At 33.5% G+C, this 24,210-nt stretch overlaps 1 protein-coding gene and 1 long non-coding RNA gene across 2 annotated transcripts in view; both read left to right on the top strand.

Moving 5' to 3' along the window:
- The window catches only part of LOC127717900 (uncharacterized), a 221,339-nt gene extending 212,210 nt beyond the window's left edge, over positions 1-9,129 (top strand). Inside the window, exon 2 of the long non-coding RNA XR_007989466.1 lies at positions 9,086-9,129. This is a non-coding gene — a long non-coding RNA (uncharacterized LOC127717900). The remainder of the gene's footprint in view (positions 1-9,085) is intronic.
- A 2,602-nt stretch (positions 9,130-11,731) lies between these two features.
- On the top strand, positions 11,732-13,770 carry LOC127719066 (26S proteasome non-ATPase regulatory subunit 10-like). Its single transcript, XM_052225113.1, has 3 exons — positions 11,732-12,119; positions 12,365-12,463; positions 12,928-13,770. Exons 1-3 carry the CDS (start codon positions 11,807-11,809, stop codon positions 13,317-13,319), a joined length of 804 nt encoding a protein of 267 aa, XP_052081073.1. The 5' UTR covers positions 11,732-11,806; the 3' UTR covers positions 13,320-13,770.
- The last annotated feature ends 10,440 nt before the right edge of the window (positions 13,771-24,210 follow it).

Genomic DNA, 24,210 nt, shown 5'->3' with positions numbered 1-24,210 from the left:
ACTGCTGGTGGAGTTTTTATTCCCCGAGGTTATCACCAGCCCAGTAGTCAGCACTGCTGTGTTGACTTGAATTATTATTGATATGGTCCTATTATAAATTAACTGTTTACAAAACTTTGAATTTTTGAAATACTAAGGCTTTTCTACCTCAGGAATAGATTACCTTAGCTGTATTTGGCAAAACATTTAGGAATTTTTGGTCCTCAGTGCTCTTCAACTTCGTACTTTATTTGGCCTTTTTAACTTTTTTTTATTCGAGCGTCACTGATGAGTCTTTTGTAGACGAAACGCGCGTCTGGCGCAAATATACAATATCAATCATGGTATCTATGATGAGTTTATTGTCATTATCATGATGCTGCATAGTTTCTTTAAGATAGTTGACATTTATCTGCACCAGTAGACAAGCATTATATACAGTCCGCCAAAAGTTAAGCACCACTTATCTTTGTTGCATCGAATTTTTTTTCGTTTAAAAAAACCAGTTAATCCTCGAAAAAGAGAAAATATTCATGTAGCAATTTTGCTAACATATGCCATAAACAAACCATAAACTTAAGTTTGGTCACTGATGCAGGTTTAATGCATTTGAATTTTGCGTTCATAGAAATAGTGAAAATTACACATATCAGAAACGGAATTTAAGTTTTACTTTGATTTTATTTTTTTACAACAATTAATCACCCAAAATCGTTAAAAGTCTCTACAAATAGTCTTTGGTATGTTTGGCAAATTTAATGTCAATATTCAAGTCAATAGGATGTGTAACCACCTCTCTTCCGGAACAGTTCCATAACACGGCGTCTCATACTCTGTACAAGCCTTCTGAACATTAGTTGAGCAAATTTATTCCATTCATCAACAATTGCTCCTCTTAAATCGCCAAGATTTTGCAAAGGTGGATCTCTGCGATTGAGATTTCTGCCAATGACATCCCAGACATGTTCGATAGGGTTCAGGTCTGGAGATACGGAAGGCCCAAAGATAGTGTCAATTGCTTCTTGATCTTTGTAATCTGTTACAATCCTTGCCCTGTGTGGTCTAGCGTTGTCGTCCTTGTACGAGGGTCTTGACGCAAGTTGGGGATTCTCAAAATGAGGGACTACAATGTTTCTATGCACCAAATCCCTGTATGTCTGTCTGTTCATGTTACCCTGCAAAATATGCATACCCAGCCTACAACAGTATGAGAAGAAATCCCTTACTGTAACACCACAATCAACGATTGCTGTCGTTGGGCAAGTGTTGTTTTGGTGATAGACAGTTTTATTTCCCCGCCAAACTCGTATTCTGCCGTCTATTGGTCGTAACATAAACAAACTCTCATCTGACCAATGAATATTTTGCCAGGTTCTCATGTTCCATCGTCGATGGTCATTAGCCCTTTGAAACCTGATTATACGGTGCCTGGCTGTTAGGGCACGTATATTGACAACACGACGTGCTCTTAGGTAGCCTCTATGAAGTCGACGGACCAATGTTCGAACACTAACACGACCACCTGGAGGCCAGTGGTGTCTAAGCTATGGGGTAGGAGTAAATGGGTTGGCTTTAGCACGACCAATAAGTAGTCTGTCATCACGATAGGTAGTTAAACGGGGTCTTCCGGACCTTGGTCTATCATTTACTGTTCCTGTGTCAATATGACGTTGTAAAAATCTGACAATGACGGTGCGAATAACATTCAAATGGTTACCAATGCTCCTAGTGCTCCTACCGGCATTTGACATGTCAGTTGCTTGTCAACGTTCAGTCACAGATAACTTACCGCTTGCCATATTTCACAGTGACTTGGTGAAGGTCAAATTTCACCTGTACGCGGGATAGTAGGAAGATGATTAAAAGGCATCGAAACAGTGTATTTGTAAAAGTGCAGATGACCTTTAATAAAAGGTTGCTTGGCGGGTATATCGGAGTTTAATTTTTTTGGTCGTAATGAATTTTCTTAGTGTATGCTATAGGCAATTCATAACACCAAACATAAATATTTTTTCGCAAAAGTTAAAAAAATATTGACAGCTATATTTAGGTGGTGCGTAACTTTTGGCGGACTGTATATATCGCGTTACTGTATGTGTTTTTGGTTCTAAACTTTATCAATAAATAAGTATACAATTATGTGTCAGATTTCCATTTCTGGAAATGTTTAACATGTAAACACTATAAGATAAACAAACAATGTTAATAAATCGTGTATTACATTTTAAAAAGAAATATAAATGTAAATGAAATATAAAAACAAATGTTGGTACTATTTAATTATATCAATAACCTTCTGTGTTTTTACCTCACACTATGCGTTGGTGTTCGCCGTTTCACTTAAAGAGCTATCAAAATATTTGCTAGGTGGGATACTTGTGTTTGCTTGATTTTCATTTCTGTTTCAATTACGAATCATGTTTGATCATTCGTATACTTTCAAGTTTTGTTCTGAGACAATGTAAAGGAATTTTCAAAGAAGAAGTCCATAAAGTGCAAGGGAAGTGACTTTAATGGTAAACGTGCAGAAAATGAAACTCACATTGGGTCATTGCGCTCGTTTAATTATGCATAACAAAACGAGTGCATTTGCAGTACACTCAAATGTAAAACTAAAGTATCCTTGTTATCTCCCCTGATAACTCAAAGTCTTTGATTTTTTAATCAGTTACAAAATAATTTGTCTTTAACTAAATACTACTTTTCGATGGAATATCATATAAAAGGGGATACGATACTAGGATGGCAATCAAAAACATCAAATGGCAGTAATCAATACAGTAGTCAACACCTTCAAATGATACGATAACATCAAAACAGAACATAGAAAACTAAAGATTGAGCAACATTTTTTTCTTCAATTTGACTAAAAGTCCATATGAAATAATTTATATTTTCGTATACAAAAAATACAGATATGAGTTAAAATCTGCACTGGTTATTCACGATCATTTGACATTCAAAATGACAAAATACTTCCTTAATAGATCCTTTAAATCAGACATGGCGATGGATGCAAAAACTAAATGCCAATGACTAAGCTTTAATTTTAGCATAATGATGCTTCGTCATTCCTTCGAACGACATAAATGTATCCAGTAATGATCATAGCCGGGAACATGAGAACATCGGCCAGACAAAAAATGTCACTTTGCACCGTCTAGGTATTGAAACAAGTGCAATTCTTATAATTTACAACTCCAAGCACAGGGTTATTTAATTAATCTGTCGTATACATGTTGTAAATTGCAATCGGTAGTTATTTTTTTTTTTTATTAATTTTGAACCCGACTTTATACGGTCCTCCTTCCAGATTGCCATTCAATAGTGCATTGCATGCTTAATCACCAGGTGTTAAGTTCAATATTGAAAATATGAGAGAGAGCTTGTTATTATTGAAATATTGTTAATTCTGATATATTGGTGCTATGTATACATAATTATACTACCTTGTATGTTCATCTATTCATTTATGTCCTTGAACAGTTATTTATACAGTTTGAAACGTGTTCATCGCCCAGGATGTTATGGGTTTATTGATTAACGGACCACAATTCGGTTAATCTATTATTGAGTTTGTTGGTCTAATTGGCATAAACTTCAGAGTGATTGATGTTATGATTGTGACCTGAATAAAGAAGATTGGGTTAAAAATCAATGAACAACATCAGCCAAACGAAACACATACCCAACAATATATCTACAGGCCAACTTACGATCTTCGACAATCGCTATATATTCAGTGAAAAATATAAACATGTGTAATCAATGACTTTATTGGTATTTATCATATACTTCGCATTAGTATGATAGTTTTTGTATATGTTTAACTCGCCATAACTTCACACCGAGGCTGATAACCCATATAAGGGGCTTCTCGTGCAAATGACCCGTTACTGGGCCTTTCGTACAAGGTATTTCCGGTGTCGTCTGTTAGGATATGATAATCAGGCATTATTTATAGATTTATTGCGTGAATATTGTCCCGACTATATTTCTTAAATAACACGAGCTTGCGACTTCAAAATATATTTTACAAAAAAGAAGAAAAATAAACAGTTAGCAATATCCTTTAACTTTACGTTTCGCTATATATATGATGTTCTGTCACTAAATAATACAAAATTTGGTGACTATGTTGTACGAATCTATCCCATCGAACTAGAGATAAAGGATACTACAGATACAGTTAAGTCTGCCTCATATCTTGACTTACATCTAGAAATTGACAATGAGGGTCGGTTGAAAACAAAACTTGATGATTGAAAAAAGAGATGATTTCAGCTTCCCAATTGCGAACTTTCTATTTCTATGTAGTAATATTCCAGCAGCGCCTGCATACGGAGTATATATCTCCCAATTGATACGATATTCCCGGGCATGTATTTCCTATCATGATTTCCTTGATAGAGGATTGCTGCTCACAAGGAAGCTATTAAACCAAGAGTTCCAATTGGTGAAGTTGAAATCATCCCTTCGTAAATTTAACGGACGCCATCACGAGTTGGTTGACCGTTACGGAATAACCGTTTCACAGATGATATCGGATATGTTCCTTATGTCGTATCTACAATACCCTTCCCTTTTCACGAATGTGACCTACCGAATTAGACTATTTACCGGATTTGTAATAACATAAGTAACACGACGGGTGCCACATGTGGAGCAGGATCTGCTTACCCTTCCGGAGCACCTGAGATCATCCCCAGTTTTTGTTGGGGTTCGTGTTGCTTAGTCTTTAATTTTCTATGTTGTGTCATCTGCACTATTATTTGTCTGTTTGTCTTTTAATTTTTGGACATGGCGTTGTCAGTTTGTTTTCGATCTATGAGTTTGACTGTCCCTCTGGTATCTTTCATCCCTCTTTGACAAGGATCCATTCAATAATATTCATGCAATACCTATTGTATTGTAGAGCAAAGCTTGAAAAACTGTTTTAAACAAATTTGGCATTGTCATTGATGACGTCCTTTACTAGTATTTGAAGTTTTATTTCCAGTTATGCAATTTCATATATATAATTGAACGCTATCTTTGGTTACGTTGTGTACTAAATATGTTATTGCTTCACCAAAGTAAAAAAAAACATTCAAACCTTTTTATGTACAGTTATAATGGCAACTCTATCAGAGATGTATGCATATGTATTATAAAAAATTGAAAACAACACGTTTAATAATTGCATGCGTCCGAAGCGCTTTTCTGGATTTACCTTCATCAGGAACGCTCAAAGCCAAACATTTGAAACCCGAGGGATGTATAAGTACCGAAACAGTTGAAGAGCTATATGACAAAAATTCCTAAAACAAATAGCCAAATCCATCTAAGGTCAACTTTGCCTGAGGGAGTTGAAACCTTAGTTTCTTTATAACCGCCATCCCTCTTCAGAGAAAATTTAATGTACAATTAGTTAACTTTCAATGTACACATTTTCGATACTACATAAACAATTTGAATTTGCTCCTTTTAGAATTCGTTAATCGGCAATTGTCCTATTGCAATACCACTAACATAAAAATTTTCCTGGCAGTTTTATTTTTTGCAGATATCAGCAAAAGAAATCTATATCGACCATTTACGGTCATAAACCATTCAAGATTGCAAAACTTCAATAGTGGCTTCATTAAATCAGACTTAGAACGATGGATTCTAACACCACATGGTAGTTCTAAACTTAATTTAAGGGAGGTCAAGTGCATCAAAAGGGATATGCTTGATGATGCTTTCCCATTCCTTCGAATTTGTCGGAAGACACATTCAGAATTGATGAACCAAGGAACATAAAAATACGATTCCAAAGTCAGACTAAAAGTATGTCCTTTTCTTTGCGCCGCATATGAAATGTGTGTCATATGCTTATCTCCCAGCATGTAATGTTTTTGGTGATTTATGGATTACAATTGACAATCGGTTTTCTAAATACATCTTGTCAAGTGCATCAAAAGGGATATGCTTGATGATGCTTTCCCATTCCTTCGAATTTGTCGGAAGACACATTCAGAATTGATGAACCAAGGAACATAAAAATACGATTCCAAAGTCAGACTAAAAGTATGTCCTGTTCTTTGCGCCGCATATGAAATGTGTGTCATAGAGACAAGTACAATTATTTACAAATTCGAACACGAGGTCACATAATTTAACTGATATTGGAACCGGTAGTCATTTTTATATTTATTAACATTGTACTGTTATAAATCCAGATTGCCATTCAAAAGTGAACTAAATACATAATTATAAGGTGTTAATAAGTACACATGCCAACCGTTTAGTATACTAAATCAGTTTAATTGAGGTCTGGAGCTGGCATGTCAGTAACTGCTAGTAGTCCTTAGTTAATTTATGTATCATTGTCATTTTGCTTAGTTTCTTTTGTTACCTATTCTGACATCGGACTCTGCGTTTTACTGTGCGTATTGCTGTGTGTTTGTTTATTCTACATTGGCTATAGGTAGGGGGTTCAGATCTCACAAAACACGTTTAACCCCGCCGCATTTTTGCGCCTTTCCAAAGTCCGGAGCCTCTGGCCTTTGTTAGTCTTGTATGCTTTTTAATTTTAGTTCATTTATATGTTTTGAAGTTTAGTGTCACGTCCATTTTCATTGAACTAGTACACATTTTTGTTTAGGGGCCAGCTGAAGCCCGCCTGGTTGAGTGCGGGATTTTCTCGCTGTGTTGAAGACCCATTGGTGGCCGTGGGCTGTTTTCTGCTCTTTGGTCGGATTCTTGTCTCTTTGGCACATTCACCATTTCCATTCTCAATTTTAGTATTGGAGGGGAAAAAGAGAAATGACTAGCAATAATTTAAACATTGTTAATTTTGATGCAATGTATTACATAATTATAGTACCTAGTATTTGCATCTACTTATTTATGTCATTGAATAGTTATTTATCTAGTTTGATATATGCTTATCTCCCAGCATGTAATGTTTTTGGTGATTTATGGATTACAATTGACAATCGGTTATCTAAATACTCAGTTTGTTCGTCTAATTGAAATAAATCTCAGAGTAATTGTTTTCTTGTTATGACCGAAGATTATGAATAAACATCAATAAACATCAACAACCTAACGATCCAAATAACCCAACTAACATCTTGTACAGATAAAAACGGTCTTTGGTATGAACATGCATGAAATATTGGACGTTAAGCAACCAACAATCAATCAATCAATCTTTGGTATGAAAATTACTAAAATAATGTGTTGAATGAAAAATATGGCTACATTATCATGATTATGCATAGAATGCATATCTTCCGGGATTAAGAAATTGTAACCAGTTTCTACGTCTAAGGGATACGAGTCACTGGCTAGGGGTGTCCGTTTGGTTGTTTGGCATGTATAAATATGCAGCTACATGAATGTCATGCCAAAATAGGCACATTAAATCCAATGCCTTGTGTATCAAAATATAAAAACTTTGACACATGTAGAAATACTATTTTGATGGGTCAGTATGTAGCCCTTGGCAATAGCACCATTTCTTTTCCATCAAATAATCCTCAATTTTAAGTTGCAGTCGGCATTTCCCCGCCTTTATCGTGGTCGATCCACTTTGCAACCCCTTTTTTATAAATGTTGGTATGTTTTCTACTCTTGATTATGCATGAAATATTTGCCACTGCCTAATTTATAACAAAACAATTTACCAAAAAAAAATATGACAGACATAAACCAACGACAACCACTAGACTACATGATCCTGACTTGGGACAGGCACATAAAGAATATGGCGGGGTTAATCATGTTTCTGAGCGATTAACCCTTCTTTTAACCTGAGACAGTTGTGGTACAACACAAAATAAGAACAAACTATAAAAAATCAGATGAAAAGGGTTTCACTCATCAGATCCATACAAAGCAAAACCACAAAAACACAGACCGTACGTGGCAGGGTATTTATACATCCTTAATATCAAAAAAGAAACAATGTACAGATCTGAGAGTATTCGCAGTTACTGACATCTAGTTCAAAGCCAAAAACAACTTATAAAAAGAAATCATGTATCTAAGATTAAGCATGTATAGTTGAGGGCTGCATGAATTTAGGTGAATATTGTCCCGACTAGATTTTTTATATTACCTGAGTTTGCGAGTTTAGGATATATTCTATGTGGGGTAATATTCACCAATTTGCATGCGATAACCATTTTATTACATAGCAAAGCTTGACAAACTTTTAAACAAATTTGTCATCAATGACGTCACATATTTTAGGCTTTGTTTTCACTAGTGCGATAGCATATATTATCTCACACTAATTTATCGTTGGGTAGGAAATATGTTGTTGCTATACATAATACGATGAATATCAAACAATATCGAACCTTTAATATGCAGTTAAAATACCAATTCCTTCAGAGATGTATGCATATATAGTTTATGTAGAAGTGTTCTTTTAGTGAACTTTAGTTTAAGCGACGCCAAATCGATAAATTGTTTATTGCAATAGGTAGTCATATACTAGTATTTTATTAACCTTGAACCTGATTTGTTCTGACCTTCTTTCAGATTGCCATTCAATAGTGAACTACATGCATAATTTACAGTGTTAATAAGTACACATGACTGCCGTTTAGTATATTGAAAAAGAAAGGGACGGCCAGTATTTATCATAATCAAAACATTTTTAATTCTGAGGTTTGGTGCACATTATTACATAATTATGATATCTCATTTTTGCATCTATTTATATATGCCATTGAATAGTTATTAGTTTGATATGTGTTCATTTTCCAGCATGTAATGGATTTGTTGATTTATGGGATACAATTGACATTCGGTTTATCTAGTACTAAGTTCTTTGGTCTACTTGAATAAAGTTCAGAGAACATTGTACTTGATGTAAAGCTATGACCCTAATACAGTTATAGGACAAACGCCATATTCTAGGTTTCATCAGCTAAATAGCCAGAATATTATCATATTAAGAAAGTATTGATAAATCATTTAGTCAAACACTTGTTTATTAGTCTTCACAGCAGGAATTAGTTTGATGAACAGAATTTTGTAGATGAATTTTGAATTTACATACACGGAATTCCCAAGTTTTTTTTTTTATTTCCTTTTTTAGATTATACAATCAAGGCAGAGTGTACAGTTTTTTTTTTTTTTTTTTTTTTTTTTTTTTTTTTTTCACATTTAAGCATGTAACTAAAACTGCAGTAAGATAAATATGAATTTCTAAAAAAATAACTTATTTTAACAAATATGTTTATTGTGTACTGGAATGAAATATAAGAAAATATCAAACTTGATGTTCTCGTACCACATGCACATTTTGAAAATTATATTCTCTAACCAATGGTGTCCAAAATCCGATATTGAAATGCAAAGGTACAAAATGAATCTTGCAGTTTCAAACATAGTCTTGCTTTAAAGTTTTTCAAACATCAATGACTTTATAGAATTTTACGAAACAAGGACAGAAGTGTCTCCATGACCAATAAATGTCAACTAAAGAAAAGTGTTTCATTTTTGATGTTTCTGTATCTTACTTATGATCACACTTATTTTTGTTTAATACACATTAAGATTGTCTATTTCAAACATCAATGACTTTATAGAATTTTACGAAACAAGGACAGAAGTGTCTCCATGACCAATAAATGTCAACTAAAGAAAAGTGTTTCATTTTTGATGTTTCTGTATCTTACTAATGATCACACTTATTTTTGTTTAATACACATTAAGATTGTCTAGGGTTAAAGTTTTCAAAATGTCAATAACCTTTCTCAAATCTTCACGGAATTTCAAGAATCTTTTACAGCAGCTTCTTTACAAGAAAGAGATCCGTGGCATGAAGAGTACAATTTTGAATTTTCCACCCATGTACATTCTTCCGTAATATACAAACCATTGTGTTTTTGCAGTCAACATTTAGATATAGTCTGTGGTGGCAGATTTTGTATCACTTTGTTTAACCTGCATGGTATTTTATACGACAGAAGTTCGTTCATAATCAAGAACTAGAACCCAGAGCAACATTTTATAATATTTTTGAATAAATGTGTAAATAAAACATATCTTCCAATAAATTAAATCTAATAGTTAAACCGAGTTGTGCACATTTTTGTCGGTGTATAAATCTCCGTTCGTTAACAGGTTTCGTACATACAGATTTTTCAAAAGGCACAATTTCTGTCCTATCGAACAGATCCGCAATTTTCAGTTGTAGTCTAAATTCCCCGTCCCGTGGTTAGCATATTTTGCAGAGTACACTTATATATTTATTGTCCTCCAGACCAGATTAAGTATAACATATTGGACATTGCATGTACAGCTAACAACAATCAATCAAGCATGTAATGAATATGTAAATTGTAGAGTTGTGCACATTTATGTCGGTGTAATAATATCTGATCGTTATCAAGTCAATGTCACAAACCTTTTATGAGAAAATAAAAAGCAATCAAAAATAACCACAGTATTGTAAAAGATGATTTGACAATCAAGAGATAAAAAAAAATGATTGTATTTGTGTAGACTCATTCTACAAAAGGAAACTATAGTATTAATTTTGACCATAACCTTCCTCGTAATGGTTGTTCATATGTGATCTGACCGCAGGTCGTAGACCGCTAACCTTTGATTTAAGCATGTATTATAGGCTTATTGCATGACTATTGGTGACTATTGTCCTGACTAGATTTTCTAAATTACACAAGCTTACGAGTTCAAGATATATTGTACATGTTGTACGAGGGCTATTAATCATCAATATTCTTGCAATAACCAATTTAGTATATAGCCAAACTTAACAAACTGTACATAGTCATTGACGACGTCACATAGTTGATGCTTTGTTTGCACATCTTATGCACAATGGTATATCAACTAACTATTGGTTACGTTGCATATGAAATATGTTGTTTTTATACAACGCATTTAGATAATGTCGAACCTTTATATACAGGTACAATCGCAGCTCCTTCAGAGATATATGCATATTTGTTATCACGTACTGCCCTCCCGTTCAGAGAAAGTCTAAATTGTTCAATTAGCTTCGTATACTATCAATCTAGAATGTTTTTTAGCTTTTATAATTATGCCGAATTAGCTCTGTTTGAAATAGGTTGATTATTGAAATATCAAAATTTATAAAAAAAAAATGAATTTATACCAAAATCGTTCACTTTTGTTTACAACATTTGCATACGTGCGTTTTCCTACTGATGGATGCTGCTATGTTGTAAAACATATGATTTTCTGCAAATGTAAGCCTTGTTTCCTGTACATTGTACCAGTATCATTAAAAAATACGAAATTCGTCCTCATTCACAGGAAACACCTGCCTATTCATTATTAAATGATAATAAAAACGTCTCTTTTTCAGAATCTTGATAGTTTATCAAACATTTTAAAATTATTTATTAGTATTAAATATTTAAGTTCTTTAAGATTTATGATCGATCTATCACATATCTAAATATTGAAAACTAATTGTAATGTCCTTGGCATGTTCTCTTTCTCAGTGACTTTATTGGATGATTTTTATTTTATCATCCATTTGATTGGATAATTTCGAACCTCATAAATATCTTGCTAATCATTCAGTATTGACAGTTAATCAAACATTTCTTGTAAACAAGACTAATCTGGCGGGAAATGTTGACAAAATTAATCAAAATTTCAAGACCGACTTCCTGAATGAACTACCGTAAATTTGACATCGTGACAAGTACAAGCCTAATTTGCATATATAATTTGCGGTTGCATGTTTGATATCTTCAAGTAGTATATAAACCAGAGCATTAAACGGATTCGTTACAACTTTCTAATCGATCGGAAAGAAGCATTCAAAGAAAACATCATCTTCAAAATGAGTTTTCGTTCTTTACAGGAGGATTGTGTACAAGAAAAGGACGACGTCCTCATGAACAGGGCACGATGTTATCGAAGGTCGAACTCAACACCCATTATTTGTGAACAAGTGAAGAAAGATATAAATGCAACAGACAGCAAAGGACGAACATCTTTATACTTTGCTGCAAAATATGGCAATAAGGAGTTACTTCGTCATTTATTGGAACTTGGCGCCGATCCTAATATTCCTGATAGTACATTAACATTCCCGATACATGAAGCAATCGACAACGCATTTATGGACATTGTGGAACTTTTAATTGATTATGGTAAGTCTTTTTTCTAAATGATAGTTTAAAATTTTTCGATAGTGACAAATATCATAATTAAAGCACACCCCTGCAAACTGTAAGTGAATATCAATATAAATAAGCAATATAAAATAGCTTCTTAAATCCCCCAAAAAAACGTTTTACTTGCACTTAATTGAATTGAAAACGCAAACGGTATACTTGAAAATCTTTCCATCATGCATCCTTGAACTCTGTCTATTAAATATTCTACTGTATTTCAGATTGTGATGTCAACTGTAAGAATCTTCTTGGTCAGACGCCTCTCATCAGATCCACTTTGTTTGGGGATATTGATACAGCAAAACTTCTGATAAAATCAGGTAAATATGATTTCTGAGTTGTTTCACATTTACACGGGAAAGAAAGTCACTATGTCAAAGTTGTTGGTAAACGAACGATAAAAAGAAATGTATATACTGGAGAAAGAACATTTAAATAAAAAGAGTAAAAACTATAATACCAAAACTATTTAGATAAGAAACGACAGCACAAATGAACCAGCTCATATCTGGACTAGACGTACTATTAAAGCCTTAGTTTGAATATATTATGTTAATGTAATACATCACATGCCAATTAAATGGCAAACTGCATGTACACATTAAATTAATAAACAAGTTAAAATTTTTATTTACGCGATCGAGTATTTTGACATCCACCATTATAGGTAATAAAATGAGTATTGATTAATAATGATGATAATAATAATGATAACAATAAATATTTTGTGGAAAGCATATGCATATCTGAATTACAATTTATAGTGATATTTTTGTTTTCGCAGGTGCTGATTTGGATGAAATCGAGTGTACCGGAAAGACAGCATTACTAGTTGGTCTGCGAGAAGGTAACGATAAAATATGCAACCATTTAATTCGATACGAATGTGATGTAAACATTATGGATAATATTGGATACAGTGCTTTATACTTGGCAGTTCATAGGTCAAGTGAACCATCCATTACGATGTGTCAAAAGCTTTACAAAGCCGGATACGATTTCGAAAATGACTGTCACTGGTTATCAAAAGATCTTCACAGAATCATCACACAAACAGGACTTATATCAAGTATGCTACAGAAACTTGGACTTAAACAAATCAGACTTGAAAATGAAGACACACACTTTGATATTAGAGATAGTTTGCTCACGGACTCATGTTCACGTATGATATGAAATTACCATATGTTTTGAATGTTAAAACAGACTTCCATGGCCATATTACAATTGGTTTATCGTTTTCGAATGCATTTCGCAGATAGAACAAATGTGTGTCATGGATTGCGAGTTCTTAAAATGACATTTACAGAAGCCTTGTTTTACCAGTTCTCATTAACCAACAAACTATCAGGACTTTAAATAGCTATATATAAACAACAAGAACAGCTATAGTACACATGTATTAGTTAATTTTCATAGTGTACTTCCAGATTGATCGATAAGACGTATTTAATTTAATCTATTTATATAACTGAGGCATTGTTGACAATGAGATCTGTGTTAAAAACGGGAACTGCATAAATGATTTCTGCTTTCCAATGGTGCTTGTAATTTAATTTATTTGCGTGTTAATTTATTGTACTTGTGTATGCATTCTTATAATTCAGAAATAAATGAATAAAATAAATAACTCGTTTGCATTTAATTATTAATTTGTGGACATATATATTAGAGCTTATAAAAATTAGAAGATATGTTATGATTGCCATTGACCATCAGAAACCAAATGACATAGAAGATAACACTTTTGGTTCACCGTACAGCCTTCAACAATGAGTAAAACTCCTCCCGCAAAGTAACCAATAAAAGGCCAATAGTTTAGGTCTAGAGCTTTACTGACCAATACTGTAACTGCATTGTATTATGCAGTCCCTGCTCTAATGAGTTCACTCCTGGGCTCAGAATAACTCATCAGTATCTTGAGGGAACAGAGCTAAATAGTACATTAAAAAGTATAACATGAATTACCAAACATATTGGAACGCACCAATAATAAACACATGAGTCATAAAAATACGAGCCACACATGAGCCAGATAACCTCATTTGGTACAACCACAAAATTTAACCGGGTTAAACAAGTTTTAAGTGTCCACAATATTCCTATATAAAGCATATTCTGTGAAATTAACACATATGAAAAACATGAACAGTCCAGCTACAGTCAGGATGACCACTAAATCATTGACTTAACGTACTTGGCATTCAAATCAGCGCACGCAAAAGGACAACACGATTTTCTGTTTAATTAAGAATATTTCCCGTATTCATCACAGGGGTCTCTGTAGACGAGTGGTCTAAGCAGTTCGTTTACTGTATAAGTAGCATGTCAACACTGAAGTTATGATTTTAACTCCCGCACGTAGCAAGTGAGGCCGACTCCAAATCTTATTTTACTGGGATTGCCAGGTTTCCTACTGAATGTCTGTGGTTTTCTTCGGGCACTCCGGCTTCCTCCACCAATAAAAACTAGCCACCATAAGTGTTTAAAGTGGTGTTAAACACCAAAACATCAGTCAACCAATCAAAGCAAACATGTTCAAAACAGCCACATTATGTAGGTGTACGTCCCAAATCAGGAGTCTGTAATTCAGTGCTTGTCGTTTGTTGCTGTGTATCAGATTTGTTTTTCGTTAATTATTTTGTACATGAATCAGGCCGTCAGTTTTCTCGTTTAAATTGTTTTACATTTGTCATGTAGGTGCCGTTTATAGCTTGCTGTGTGATATGGTTTCTGAGCATTGTTGAAGGTCGGACGGTGACATATAGTTGCTTACTTCTACGTCATTCGGTCTCTGGTGGAAAGCTGTCTCATTGGCAATCATACCACACCTTCTTTATTTTTATATGCATTGTCCTTGGAAAAAGTTTTTATTTAAGTACATATACAACTGTATACCGTTAGGTAATATACAATTGTATTTTTGGCATCAGTTCGTGGCTTCCAATATTGATCATGTTTATGAATTTCCATTGGTTGATTAAAGATCATTAAAATTCAACCAACACATTGTAAATGACACTTTGTCTGCATTTTAATTCAAGTTAAATTGTCAACAGCAAATAATAGATAAATATCATTACTATAACCTATATCTGTCAGTTATGTCCATAAATATCATATCAATAAAATGTTATAAATCAATGAAATGCTATAATTACATTTAATAGAAGTTTCATACGAGCGTGTAATTTTGATTGGCCAAAGCATTCTAAAGTTATTTTTTATTTCCGTATAATTGCAACATCGATGACTGCACATGCTCTCTGTGTCAATCTTAAAACTAGGCATAACAAACAAACGAAAGACTTGATTTAACTTGTATTTTCATGGTTGTAGCATAAAAATGGACTTATAAGAATGGCATGCTTCTCTTTGTAATGTTGTTGGGTTGTAAAAGCGTTGAACGTGCGCACAGTTTTAGTAGGTCTTGCTTCCGCGCTTCATACAAAGCTTCAGGCAACTTTTTACACAATAAAGATGCATTCAATTCTAAAGTAAATGCAGAGAATTCTTTTTTTTTTTTGACGAGTTGAAATCATAATTCAATTTGATAGAATGTACTAGGTTTAATGCAAACTAATACTTGCTTCGCATTAGTTTGTCCATGTCGACTGTCTAATGAAATCAATACTTTATAAATTGCGTACGTCCGAAACACTTGTATGGATTACCTTCATCAGGAACTCTTAAACCTTAACATTTGAGAGTCAGGAATGAGTTTATACGCTGACGCGTTCGGAGTTATAAGACCAAAAAGGACCATAACACAATACTCAAATTTGTCTAAGGTCAACTTTGTCTGCAGGAGTAGAAATTTCAGTTTCTTAATAATTAAAGTCGTAATAGAGAAAAACATACAATCATGCGACATAAATTAAACATGTCAAGTAATATACAATCATGCGACATAAATTAAACAAGTAACATACAATCATGCGACATAAATTAAAACAAGTAACATACAAGCATGCGACATAGATTAAACAAGTAACATACAATCATGCGACATAAATTAAACAAGTAACATACAATCATGTGACATAAATTAAACAAGTAACATCATACGTAGTGAACTTGATTGATTTGATTATTTTTTGTGTTTTAACGCCACTTTTAAGCACCGCTTTTGGGCTATTTCGTGGCGGCCAGTTTTTATTGGTGGAGGAAGCCAGAGTACTCGGAGAAAACCACCGACCTTCGATAGGAAAACCGACAATCCTAGTCAATTAAGATTGGAGACTAGTGCACCCGCACGAGCGGGGTTCGTCCTCACAACCTCAGTGTTGACTGGCTAGTGATTACAGTAGTAACTACTTAGACCACTCGGCCACCAAGGCAGAGAAATTGATATATTTTAACCTTCACTAAATTGGGTAATACAGGTTGCTGTCCAAAATATCTGGTTTTCGTTATATATATAATTAAATATAATGGAACGAAAGTTGTCTAAAAATTCAACCTTCACTTAATTGGGTAAAGCAGGTTGCTGTCCGAAATATCTGGTTTTTGTTATATATATATTTTAATGAAATGGAACGAAAGTTGTCTAAAATTTCAACCTTCGCTTAATTGGGTAAAGCAGGTTGCTGCCCGTCATATCTGGTAATCGTTAATTGTTTTGTTATAAATCAGGCAGTTGGTTTTGTCGTATGAATTATTTAACATCTTATCATGTCGGAGCCAGCTGACTATACGGTATGGTTTGTGCTCATAATATAAGGCCATATGTGAAGTTATATGTAAAACACTAACATAAGTCTCTTAACATCGGGTGTATCGGTCATACTCTAAGTGTCTAGTAGATCGGGACTACAGTGGCGGATCCAGAAATTTTCATAAAAAGGAGGGAGGGGGCACGGACTGCTATAAGAGGGGGCCCGCTTAGTCATGCTTCAGTGATTCCCTAAATAATCAATATAATTTTTTCCACAAACGGGTGGCCCGGGAACCCTCCCCTCCCCTCCCCTCCTCCCCCCTTTAATCCGCCTCTGGACTACACTGAGCTATACCATTATTTTGATGAAAAATAATGAAGTGCAACGAAAGTAGATCAATACAAACCATAAATGTTACAACTATCAAACTCAAACACACCTCATGAAAATAAGGATATGTGTTATGATTGCCAATGAGACAATGTAAGTTATTATAGGCAACCCCGACATGAAAAACATGAAACAATTCAATCCAGAAAACTAACGGCCAAATTTATAACAAAAAAATGAACCAACGACCACCTCTGAACTATAGGCTTCTGACTTGGGACAGGCACATAAATAATGTAAATTGAAAATACCATAAGGACTGCAGTGTAAGGAACGGTTCATACTCAAGATAAGGCACGAACGATCAGTATTATTTAGTTAGAGTCGGACTCAATTTTTATACTCATTAGTATAGCCGCCTTCCCTTTAAATAAAACACAAGTAAGACCAATACAATCTACAATTCAGCAGAGTTAAAATAGACTTTTGTTCTTAGAATAATGGATGTAGTTGAACCAAAAACTAACGATATTGCATTAGAATAAAGATAACAGTAGAGAGTTAGCGACACCGGCTTCAGTTGTGAATTTCCAGGTTAAAAGTGAAGCTAAAATGACGATGCGTAGCGATGTCAGCTTAAGGATATTCGCTACTCTGTTTCAAAATAACAAGCTTTTTAAAAGACTGTTATAAATTGATAGTGTATAAATAAAGGAACTTTTTTAAAAAAAGCAGAAAAAAATTAAGGATCCGTGTGCTTGTTTTGGAGATATAAGCCATTAAATATTTAGCGGGAAATTATTCTCTCTAGACTTTTCATACATTTAACATTGGCATCCTTTTTCTTTCAAAAATTCTGAAAAAATATCAAGGATTTTATTGCATTTTCAAATATGGCTATTTAAACTATATAATAAAATTATGAAAAAAAGTAGGAGTTAGCTGAGAAATTTTGTTAATGACACTACACGGATAAAACCAGAGGATTCCGAATATCTTGAAAAATTTCAAAAACAAGAGGAGCGAACATCCTTAACGGATATTTGCGACCGTCTATATTTTGAAATAAAAGTAGACAGGGATTGCGCAGCGTTATTGTCCATGAATGCGTATCTGCAATTGACGGGAGATGTCATCCAACCAAAATTTGTGTTATATGTTATACAAATTAAAAACAGCAATTATATACATTTGGACGTTTATAAAGACATTTTGGAACTGTTTTCTTTAAAAAAAAATTAAATCACGAACTATTTCATGTTCAAAGTTAGTGGGAGGACACGACATATAACTCAACGTTATATATTATATTCTTGGGTTGAATATTAATGTTATTTGGTGTCCAAAATATTGCAGAGATATGCATACAAATACAATAGATTAAAATACAGTTCATGTGTTGACGCTTTGCTCACAACGATCTGACAACACTCCGTTCTACTTTCTGTTCGTGATATCATTACAACAGTCTATGCATTGTTTACATTTTGTACGCAAAAACAGAAAATCCGAAAAGGTAGTTAAAACAGAAAGTAAGAGTGTGTTTAGAGCATCCGTTGACAAAGAATCTTGAAAAACGATGTGTAAACTTTTGTATTTAAAAAAATAATATATCTAACTTTGATAGTTATTTTTCTCGAACCCTTCGCTCTACGTTGTGTAAACCTAAATGTGGTTGAAATTCAAAAACATTTATCAACTAGCTTTCACCAGAATCTCTATAATTGCTTATGTAGGGTGTAATAATCAGTCCTTCAAACAACTTAAGCTCGAAAAAAAACGTTATATTTACTTTTTTACATTTTATGCATTAACTTTAAACATTATTAATCTTGAAATAAGAGACTTAATATTGAGGTAAAAAAATATCCTTTCCCGCGACTAATCTATAATTCCCAAGGATATAACATCGGGATTTTTTATCATGATTTTCAGACAATGGTTTTGCATCCTACAGATATATATATAAAACTATATTATTGAAAACTAAAAACATTTATCTGATAAGACTTTGTTTAATGCAACAGTTTCTGTCATTTCAAAAAAGACAGATGACTTGTATATGTATTTTTCTAAATCTATTGATGTACATAAATTTTAATTAAAAAAAAACGTCTTTGATAGAATAAATATTTCTTAAAACAAACGACATTTGACAATATAATATCTTTACCAAATCTAAGTCGACATGTTCTGCAGACAAAGCAATAATTCTGAAGCATTGCATTGGTTAAATGTATATCGAAATAATGTATTTTTAACAACATGCTTAATTGACAATAATGTGTCTACATTTTGATATGATTTATATACACTCGATTGAAAATACTACATGCACATGCATAAATCATTAAAGGAATATATACATGCTAATTAATGCTATCATGTAAAACATTGTACCAGTTGCATGTATCGTATTTTAATAATAAAATGAATGCATACTGTCTTTTGATGAAGAATTACAAATGTAAGAGGCATACTGCATATAATATTCATTGATTGATTGGTTGGTGTATAGCGCCACTTTCAATAATATTTGGTTTTTTGTGGCGATTAGGTTTTGTTGGTGGAAGTTGCCGGAGTGCCCGGAGAGAACCACTGGCCTGCGGAAGGAATATTGACAATTTTAGTTAAAGTCGAACGCACCTGCCACGCGCAGAGAATGTGCAACACTGTTAAAATATCCCTACAAGTTTAACCTTCAAAAAAGGAAAGAGGTTTTCGCAGTATCATTAATTACGCGAAGCAATAATTGTTGATCGGATCTTGAAAACTCATACTGATATTTAACATCTTCTCCTGTCCTGGACATGTTCCTTTTTTTATATATCTTATTTTAGCTAATCGAATTTAAGCCACATCATCCGATAACCTCAAAACCCATATTTATCAAGAAATAATTTCAAGATGACGTGAATAACAAATGAAACTTAATTTGGTTCGAAGCAATTGCAATGCAAGGCAAATGACCAGAACAATCCATATCAGAAAGATAATTTATGATTTCCTACATAGTAAACAATGAAAACCTTTAACTATCAATATAAACTCCAAGGGAACCTAAGAGTCAAGTGCTCCGAATTGAAATTTTATCACAAGGTTAATATGTTCAGTTTGCCATAAAATCGTAGCAATTTCTTAAATATTTTAATCTGAAAACACAGATCTTGCGTGTCCAAGTTTTGCTTACAAGGATTTGAAACGCTCCATTCTACTTTCCGTTGTAAAGGACTTTTGGGGTCCTCTGGTTTTGTCGGATCCTCGCTTAGACACAGGATCTGTATTTTAATCAGATTGAAATATTTGTTTACCTTAGAAATTCATATTTTGGTATTTTTACAACAAATATGAACTAAACTTCCTGATTAGATGGCTCGTTCAGCAAGAGTAACTCATCTGGTAGATTGGTTTACTATTTCAATCGGTTAAAAATTACTCTAGCTTCATCTGGCAGATTGGTTTACTATTTCAAACGATTAAACGTTACTCTTCCTCCAAGTGGTAGGTTAAGCTAGCTATAAAACAAGGTTTGACCCACAATTTTCGCAGGAAAATGCTTGTACCAATTCAGGAAAAAAATAGTTGTTTTTCACTCGTTGCGTTGATTGATTTTGTTTTATTTGGTCAGTTTTTATGGGCGTCCCCTTTTTGAATTTACCTTGGAGTTCGATATTTTTGTATACTTTTTTACTTGTAAATGGAACAATATGGTCACAATTACAGGCCTCGGATAAAAATCACATTAGTAATACTGACAAGACCTCTGAAGAAACTTGCTAACGTTTTAAACAGCATAAAACACAAAATTGGGTAACACAAACCAAATATATAATCGAATATAACTATGAATAATAACTGTTCATCAATTGAAAGTAGACCGTTTCTGTATTCTCGTGCTACATGTTGCTTGATTGCCTTGATTGCGGAAGGATCTAGGTTTGGTCCACTTCATATTGCTTTTGGGGCAAGCATGCTGAAATTTAATAAGCGATTAAAGAATCGTAGTTCTTTTTTATTTGGGAGTACCTGTCTTCGCACAGACTGTTTTCCTACAAATTGACAGGTTAAAATCAAGCTCCGCGAATCTGTCTAGCACAACACAAGGTTAATATCCATGAATCTCTTCAACATTTTTTCTAAAGTTGGTTATCCGCTTACTGTTTTAAACATCTTTCCATCAAACGATTTATTTATCTATTACTTGATAATCCATTCATATATATACATACATACATCCGTTCTTCTATCTATTCATCTGTCCATGCATCCATCAATTCGTCCACCTCCTTTTCTTTGATCAAACAATAAAAGCAATTAAGTAAAATGCTACTCTAAAAAGAGCTGTAAAAAAAATCTTCACATCGTTTGCAATTCATCAGAAGTTTTTCTGTCCCGATTCATTGAATATTCACTGACAGCTGCAAGAGTCCATCTCAGTCCCTTCTGTACGGTCGCCCGTAAAAAAAATAATGATAACATATACAGCTACAATTATGTTGAGATATTCATAATACATGTATATAGATTCAAAACGTCATATTTTTTTATTCTAAACGTGACTTGTTCTGTCAAAAGGTAACACAATCCTGATCCGACATTTTGGCATTGCCGCAAACTTATAAAATTAGTTATCAGTATATCTTTGATAGTAAGCCCTAGATCTTTACAATCAGTTCATCATTGTAAAATTAAAGCATCAGACTTGGGTTTCTATGCAAGTTTTGGCCTAAATTATTTGAATAAATGCGATTTTTCACTTCAATCGATGATCCTTTCAATGGACAAAGACATCAAAACAATGGCGGGCCGCTCAAGCGATCACATACATTCAATTACTCAGGAACAACATGTCGCTTCTTTGATCCTCCTGATCAGCGGAGACATTACTACTTATCCAAGTCCTATTAAATTCCCATGTGGGCCGTGTAAGAAGCCGGTGAGAGCTAACCAGAAAGGTCTTCTGTGCGAAGACTGTGATTTTTGGTTTGACTTGCCAAATAAAGAGTGTACTCGCCTTTCAGACTCAACTGACAGTTCGTTCTGTCGTATATGTACACTTGCTAATTTCACTGTCTCGTTTTTTTTAAATTCAACACGATGATGAAATAGCCGAGACAAAACTCGATGACACCTTCCCAGATGCTTAGTTTAAATTGGATCGGGCGGGCAGTTAGATTAGCCCAAGGTGGTGGTCTAGCCGAATACATGAGATCTGATTTTGTGAGCGATAGACAGAAACATGTTTAGTTTAAAACGATCGAATTCTTATGTTTAGAAGTGGTTATAAATGATAAAAAAAAAATGGCTGATTGCAGGTCTATATAGACCATATACAATACAGATAATGAGTTTAAAAACGATTTTATACAGTCGTATGACAAGATATCAGTACGATATGATAATATTGTAATTCTAGGTGACCTTAACTATAATTTACTCTCTACGGAGAAGAAACAACCATTAGAAACAGTCTGTGATATATATGACCTAGAGAATGTAGTGAAAGATGCCACCTGTTTCACGCAATATGCTGAACCAACTTTAAATGATGTTATACTAACTAACAAAAAACACAATATACAAAATGTAGTTAAACTTCAATAGAACAATTAGCGATGTACACAATATGGTATCATTTCAGCAAAACCTCAATTTAGATGTTATAGAAGTTTCAAAAACTTTGCTCATGAAAACTTCTTGACAGATCTTGAACAAAATAAATACAGTTAATGAGAAAATTGATGAGAACAATGATAGCATATGAAGAATCTGAATCTGATCTTCTAAATATTGTAAATAAACACATACCATCGAGAAAAAAAAAAGAAAAAAAGGGTACTGCTCCATTCGCGAATCATGAACTTATATAACTTGAAGCTATATTTAAACAAAAAGATGTACAATAAATATAATAAGATAAAATCTAAGAAAATCAGGGGAAAATACAGAGACAAGAGAAATTTTGCAAACAAAATCAAGCGTCAATCAGTCAGAAATACTTTATAGAGCGGTGTATAGGTGGTCAAAGACTAATGGCCCACCATCACACATCTTTTAACAAACAGAGTAGTTATTTTGAGAATAATATTATTTTATGTGACAACGATAACATTATAAATGATCAGTCAAACGTTGCAAATATGTTTAATGATTTTTTTGTAAATGTAGCAAAAGATATTGGATCAGAACCATCCTAGTGTAAAAGCTTTTAACAATAATTGTAGAATTGAAGGTAATTTTAATTTTTAAATGATTAGACGAACAATTTGTAGAATAACAAATAAACAAACTTTGTGTAAAAAAGCAACAGGTAAATATTGGCTATCTGTTAAAATACTGAAATTGGCAAAACCAGCAGTTGTGACACCAATAACAAAATTAATAAGCAAATCGATTGAGCAATCTGTATTTCTTGACAAAGCTAAAAGAGGCTCAAGTGGTGCCACTTCATAAGAAAAATAGTCAAATTGAAGTTGGTAACTATAGGCCAGTCAGTATTTATCTGTTGTTTCGAAGTTTTTCGAGAGAGCCATCTTCCAGCAGCTAGTTGATTTCTTTCAAAATATAATTCACCCATATTTATCTGCCTTTAGAGCAGGATACGGCTGCCAGACAGCATTTTCAAAATCATTGAGGATTGGAAAAAGCTATTGGTGATAATCAATATATTGCTACTGTGTTGATGGACCTCTAGAAAGCTTTCTACTGCCTTCCTCATAACTTATAAATTTTGAAATTGAATGCATATGGATTCTCTGAATCAACTTTAAGGTTGATAGATAGCTATTTACGTAAAAGAAAACAATTTGTAAAAGTTGTTATAGATATAAGTACCTGTAAAGATATGTATAAAGGTGTGCCGCAAGGCTGTATATTAGGACCTGTTATTTTTAATATTTTCTTAAATTATATTTTTCATTCTGTATCAAGCAGCTCACTATATACTTATGCAGATAACAATATTTTGTCATATTCACATTCTAATACAGACACTGTTGAAAATATTCTAGAAAAAGAAAGCTTGGACCTTATTAATTGGTTTAGTGTAAATGATATGATTCAGAAGGCTAACACTGAAC

Source organism: Mytilus californianus, unplaced genomic scaffold (genome assembly GCF_021869535.1).
Source record: "Mytilus californianus isolate M0D057914Y unplaced genomic scaffold, xbMytCali1.0.p SCAF_10, whole genome shotgun sequence".
In the NCBI taxonomy this organism is placed as follows: Eukaryota; Metazoa; Mollusca; class Bivalvia; order Mytilida; family Mytilidae; genus Mytilus; species Mytilus californianus.
Note: the sequence above shows the minus strand (reverse complement) of the source record. Positions and strands in the feature narration are given on the sequence as shown.

Coding starts and splice junctions, on each gene's coding strand:
- LOC127719066 (XM_052225113.1), top strand. CDS start 11,807: ATGAGTTTTCGTTCTTTACAGGAGGATTGTGTACAAGAAAAGGACGAC. Junction 12,120..12,364: donor GGAACTTTTAATTGATTATG/GTAAGTCTTTTT, acceptor ACTGTATTTCAG/ATTGTGATGTCAACTGTAAG. Junction 12,464..12,927: donor AAAACTTCTGATAAAATCAG/GTAAATATGATT, acceptor TTGTTTTCGCAG/GTGCTGATTTGGATGAAATC.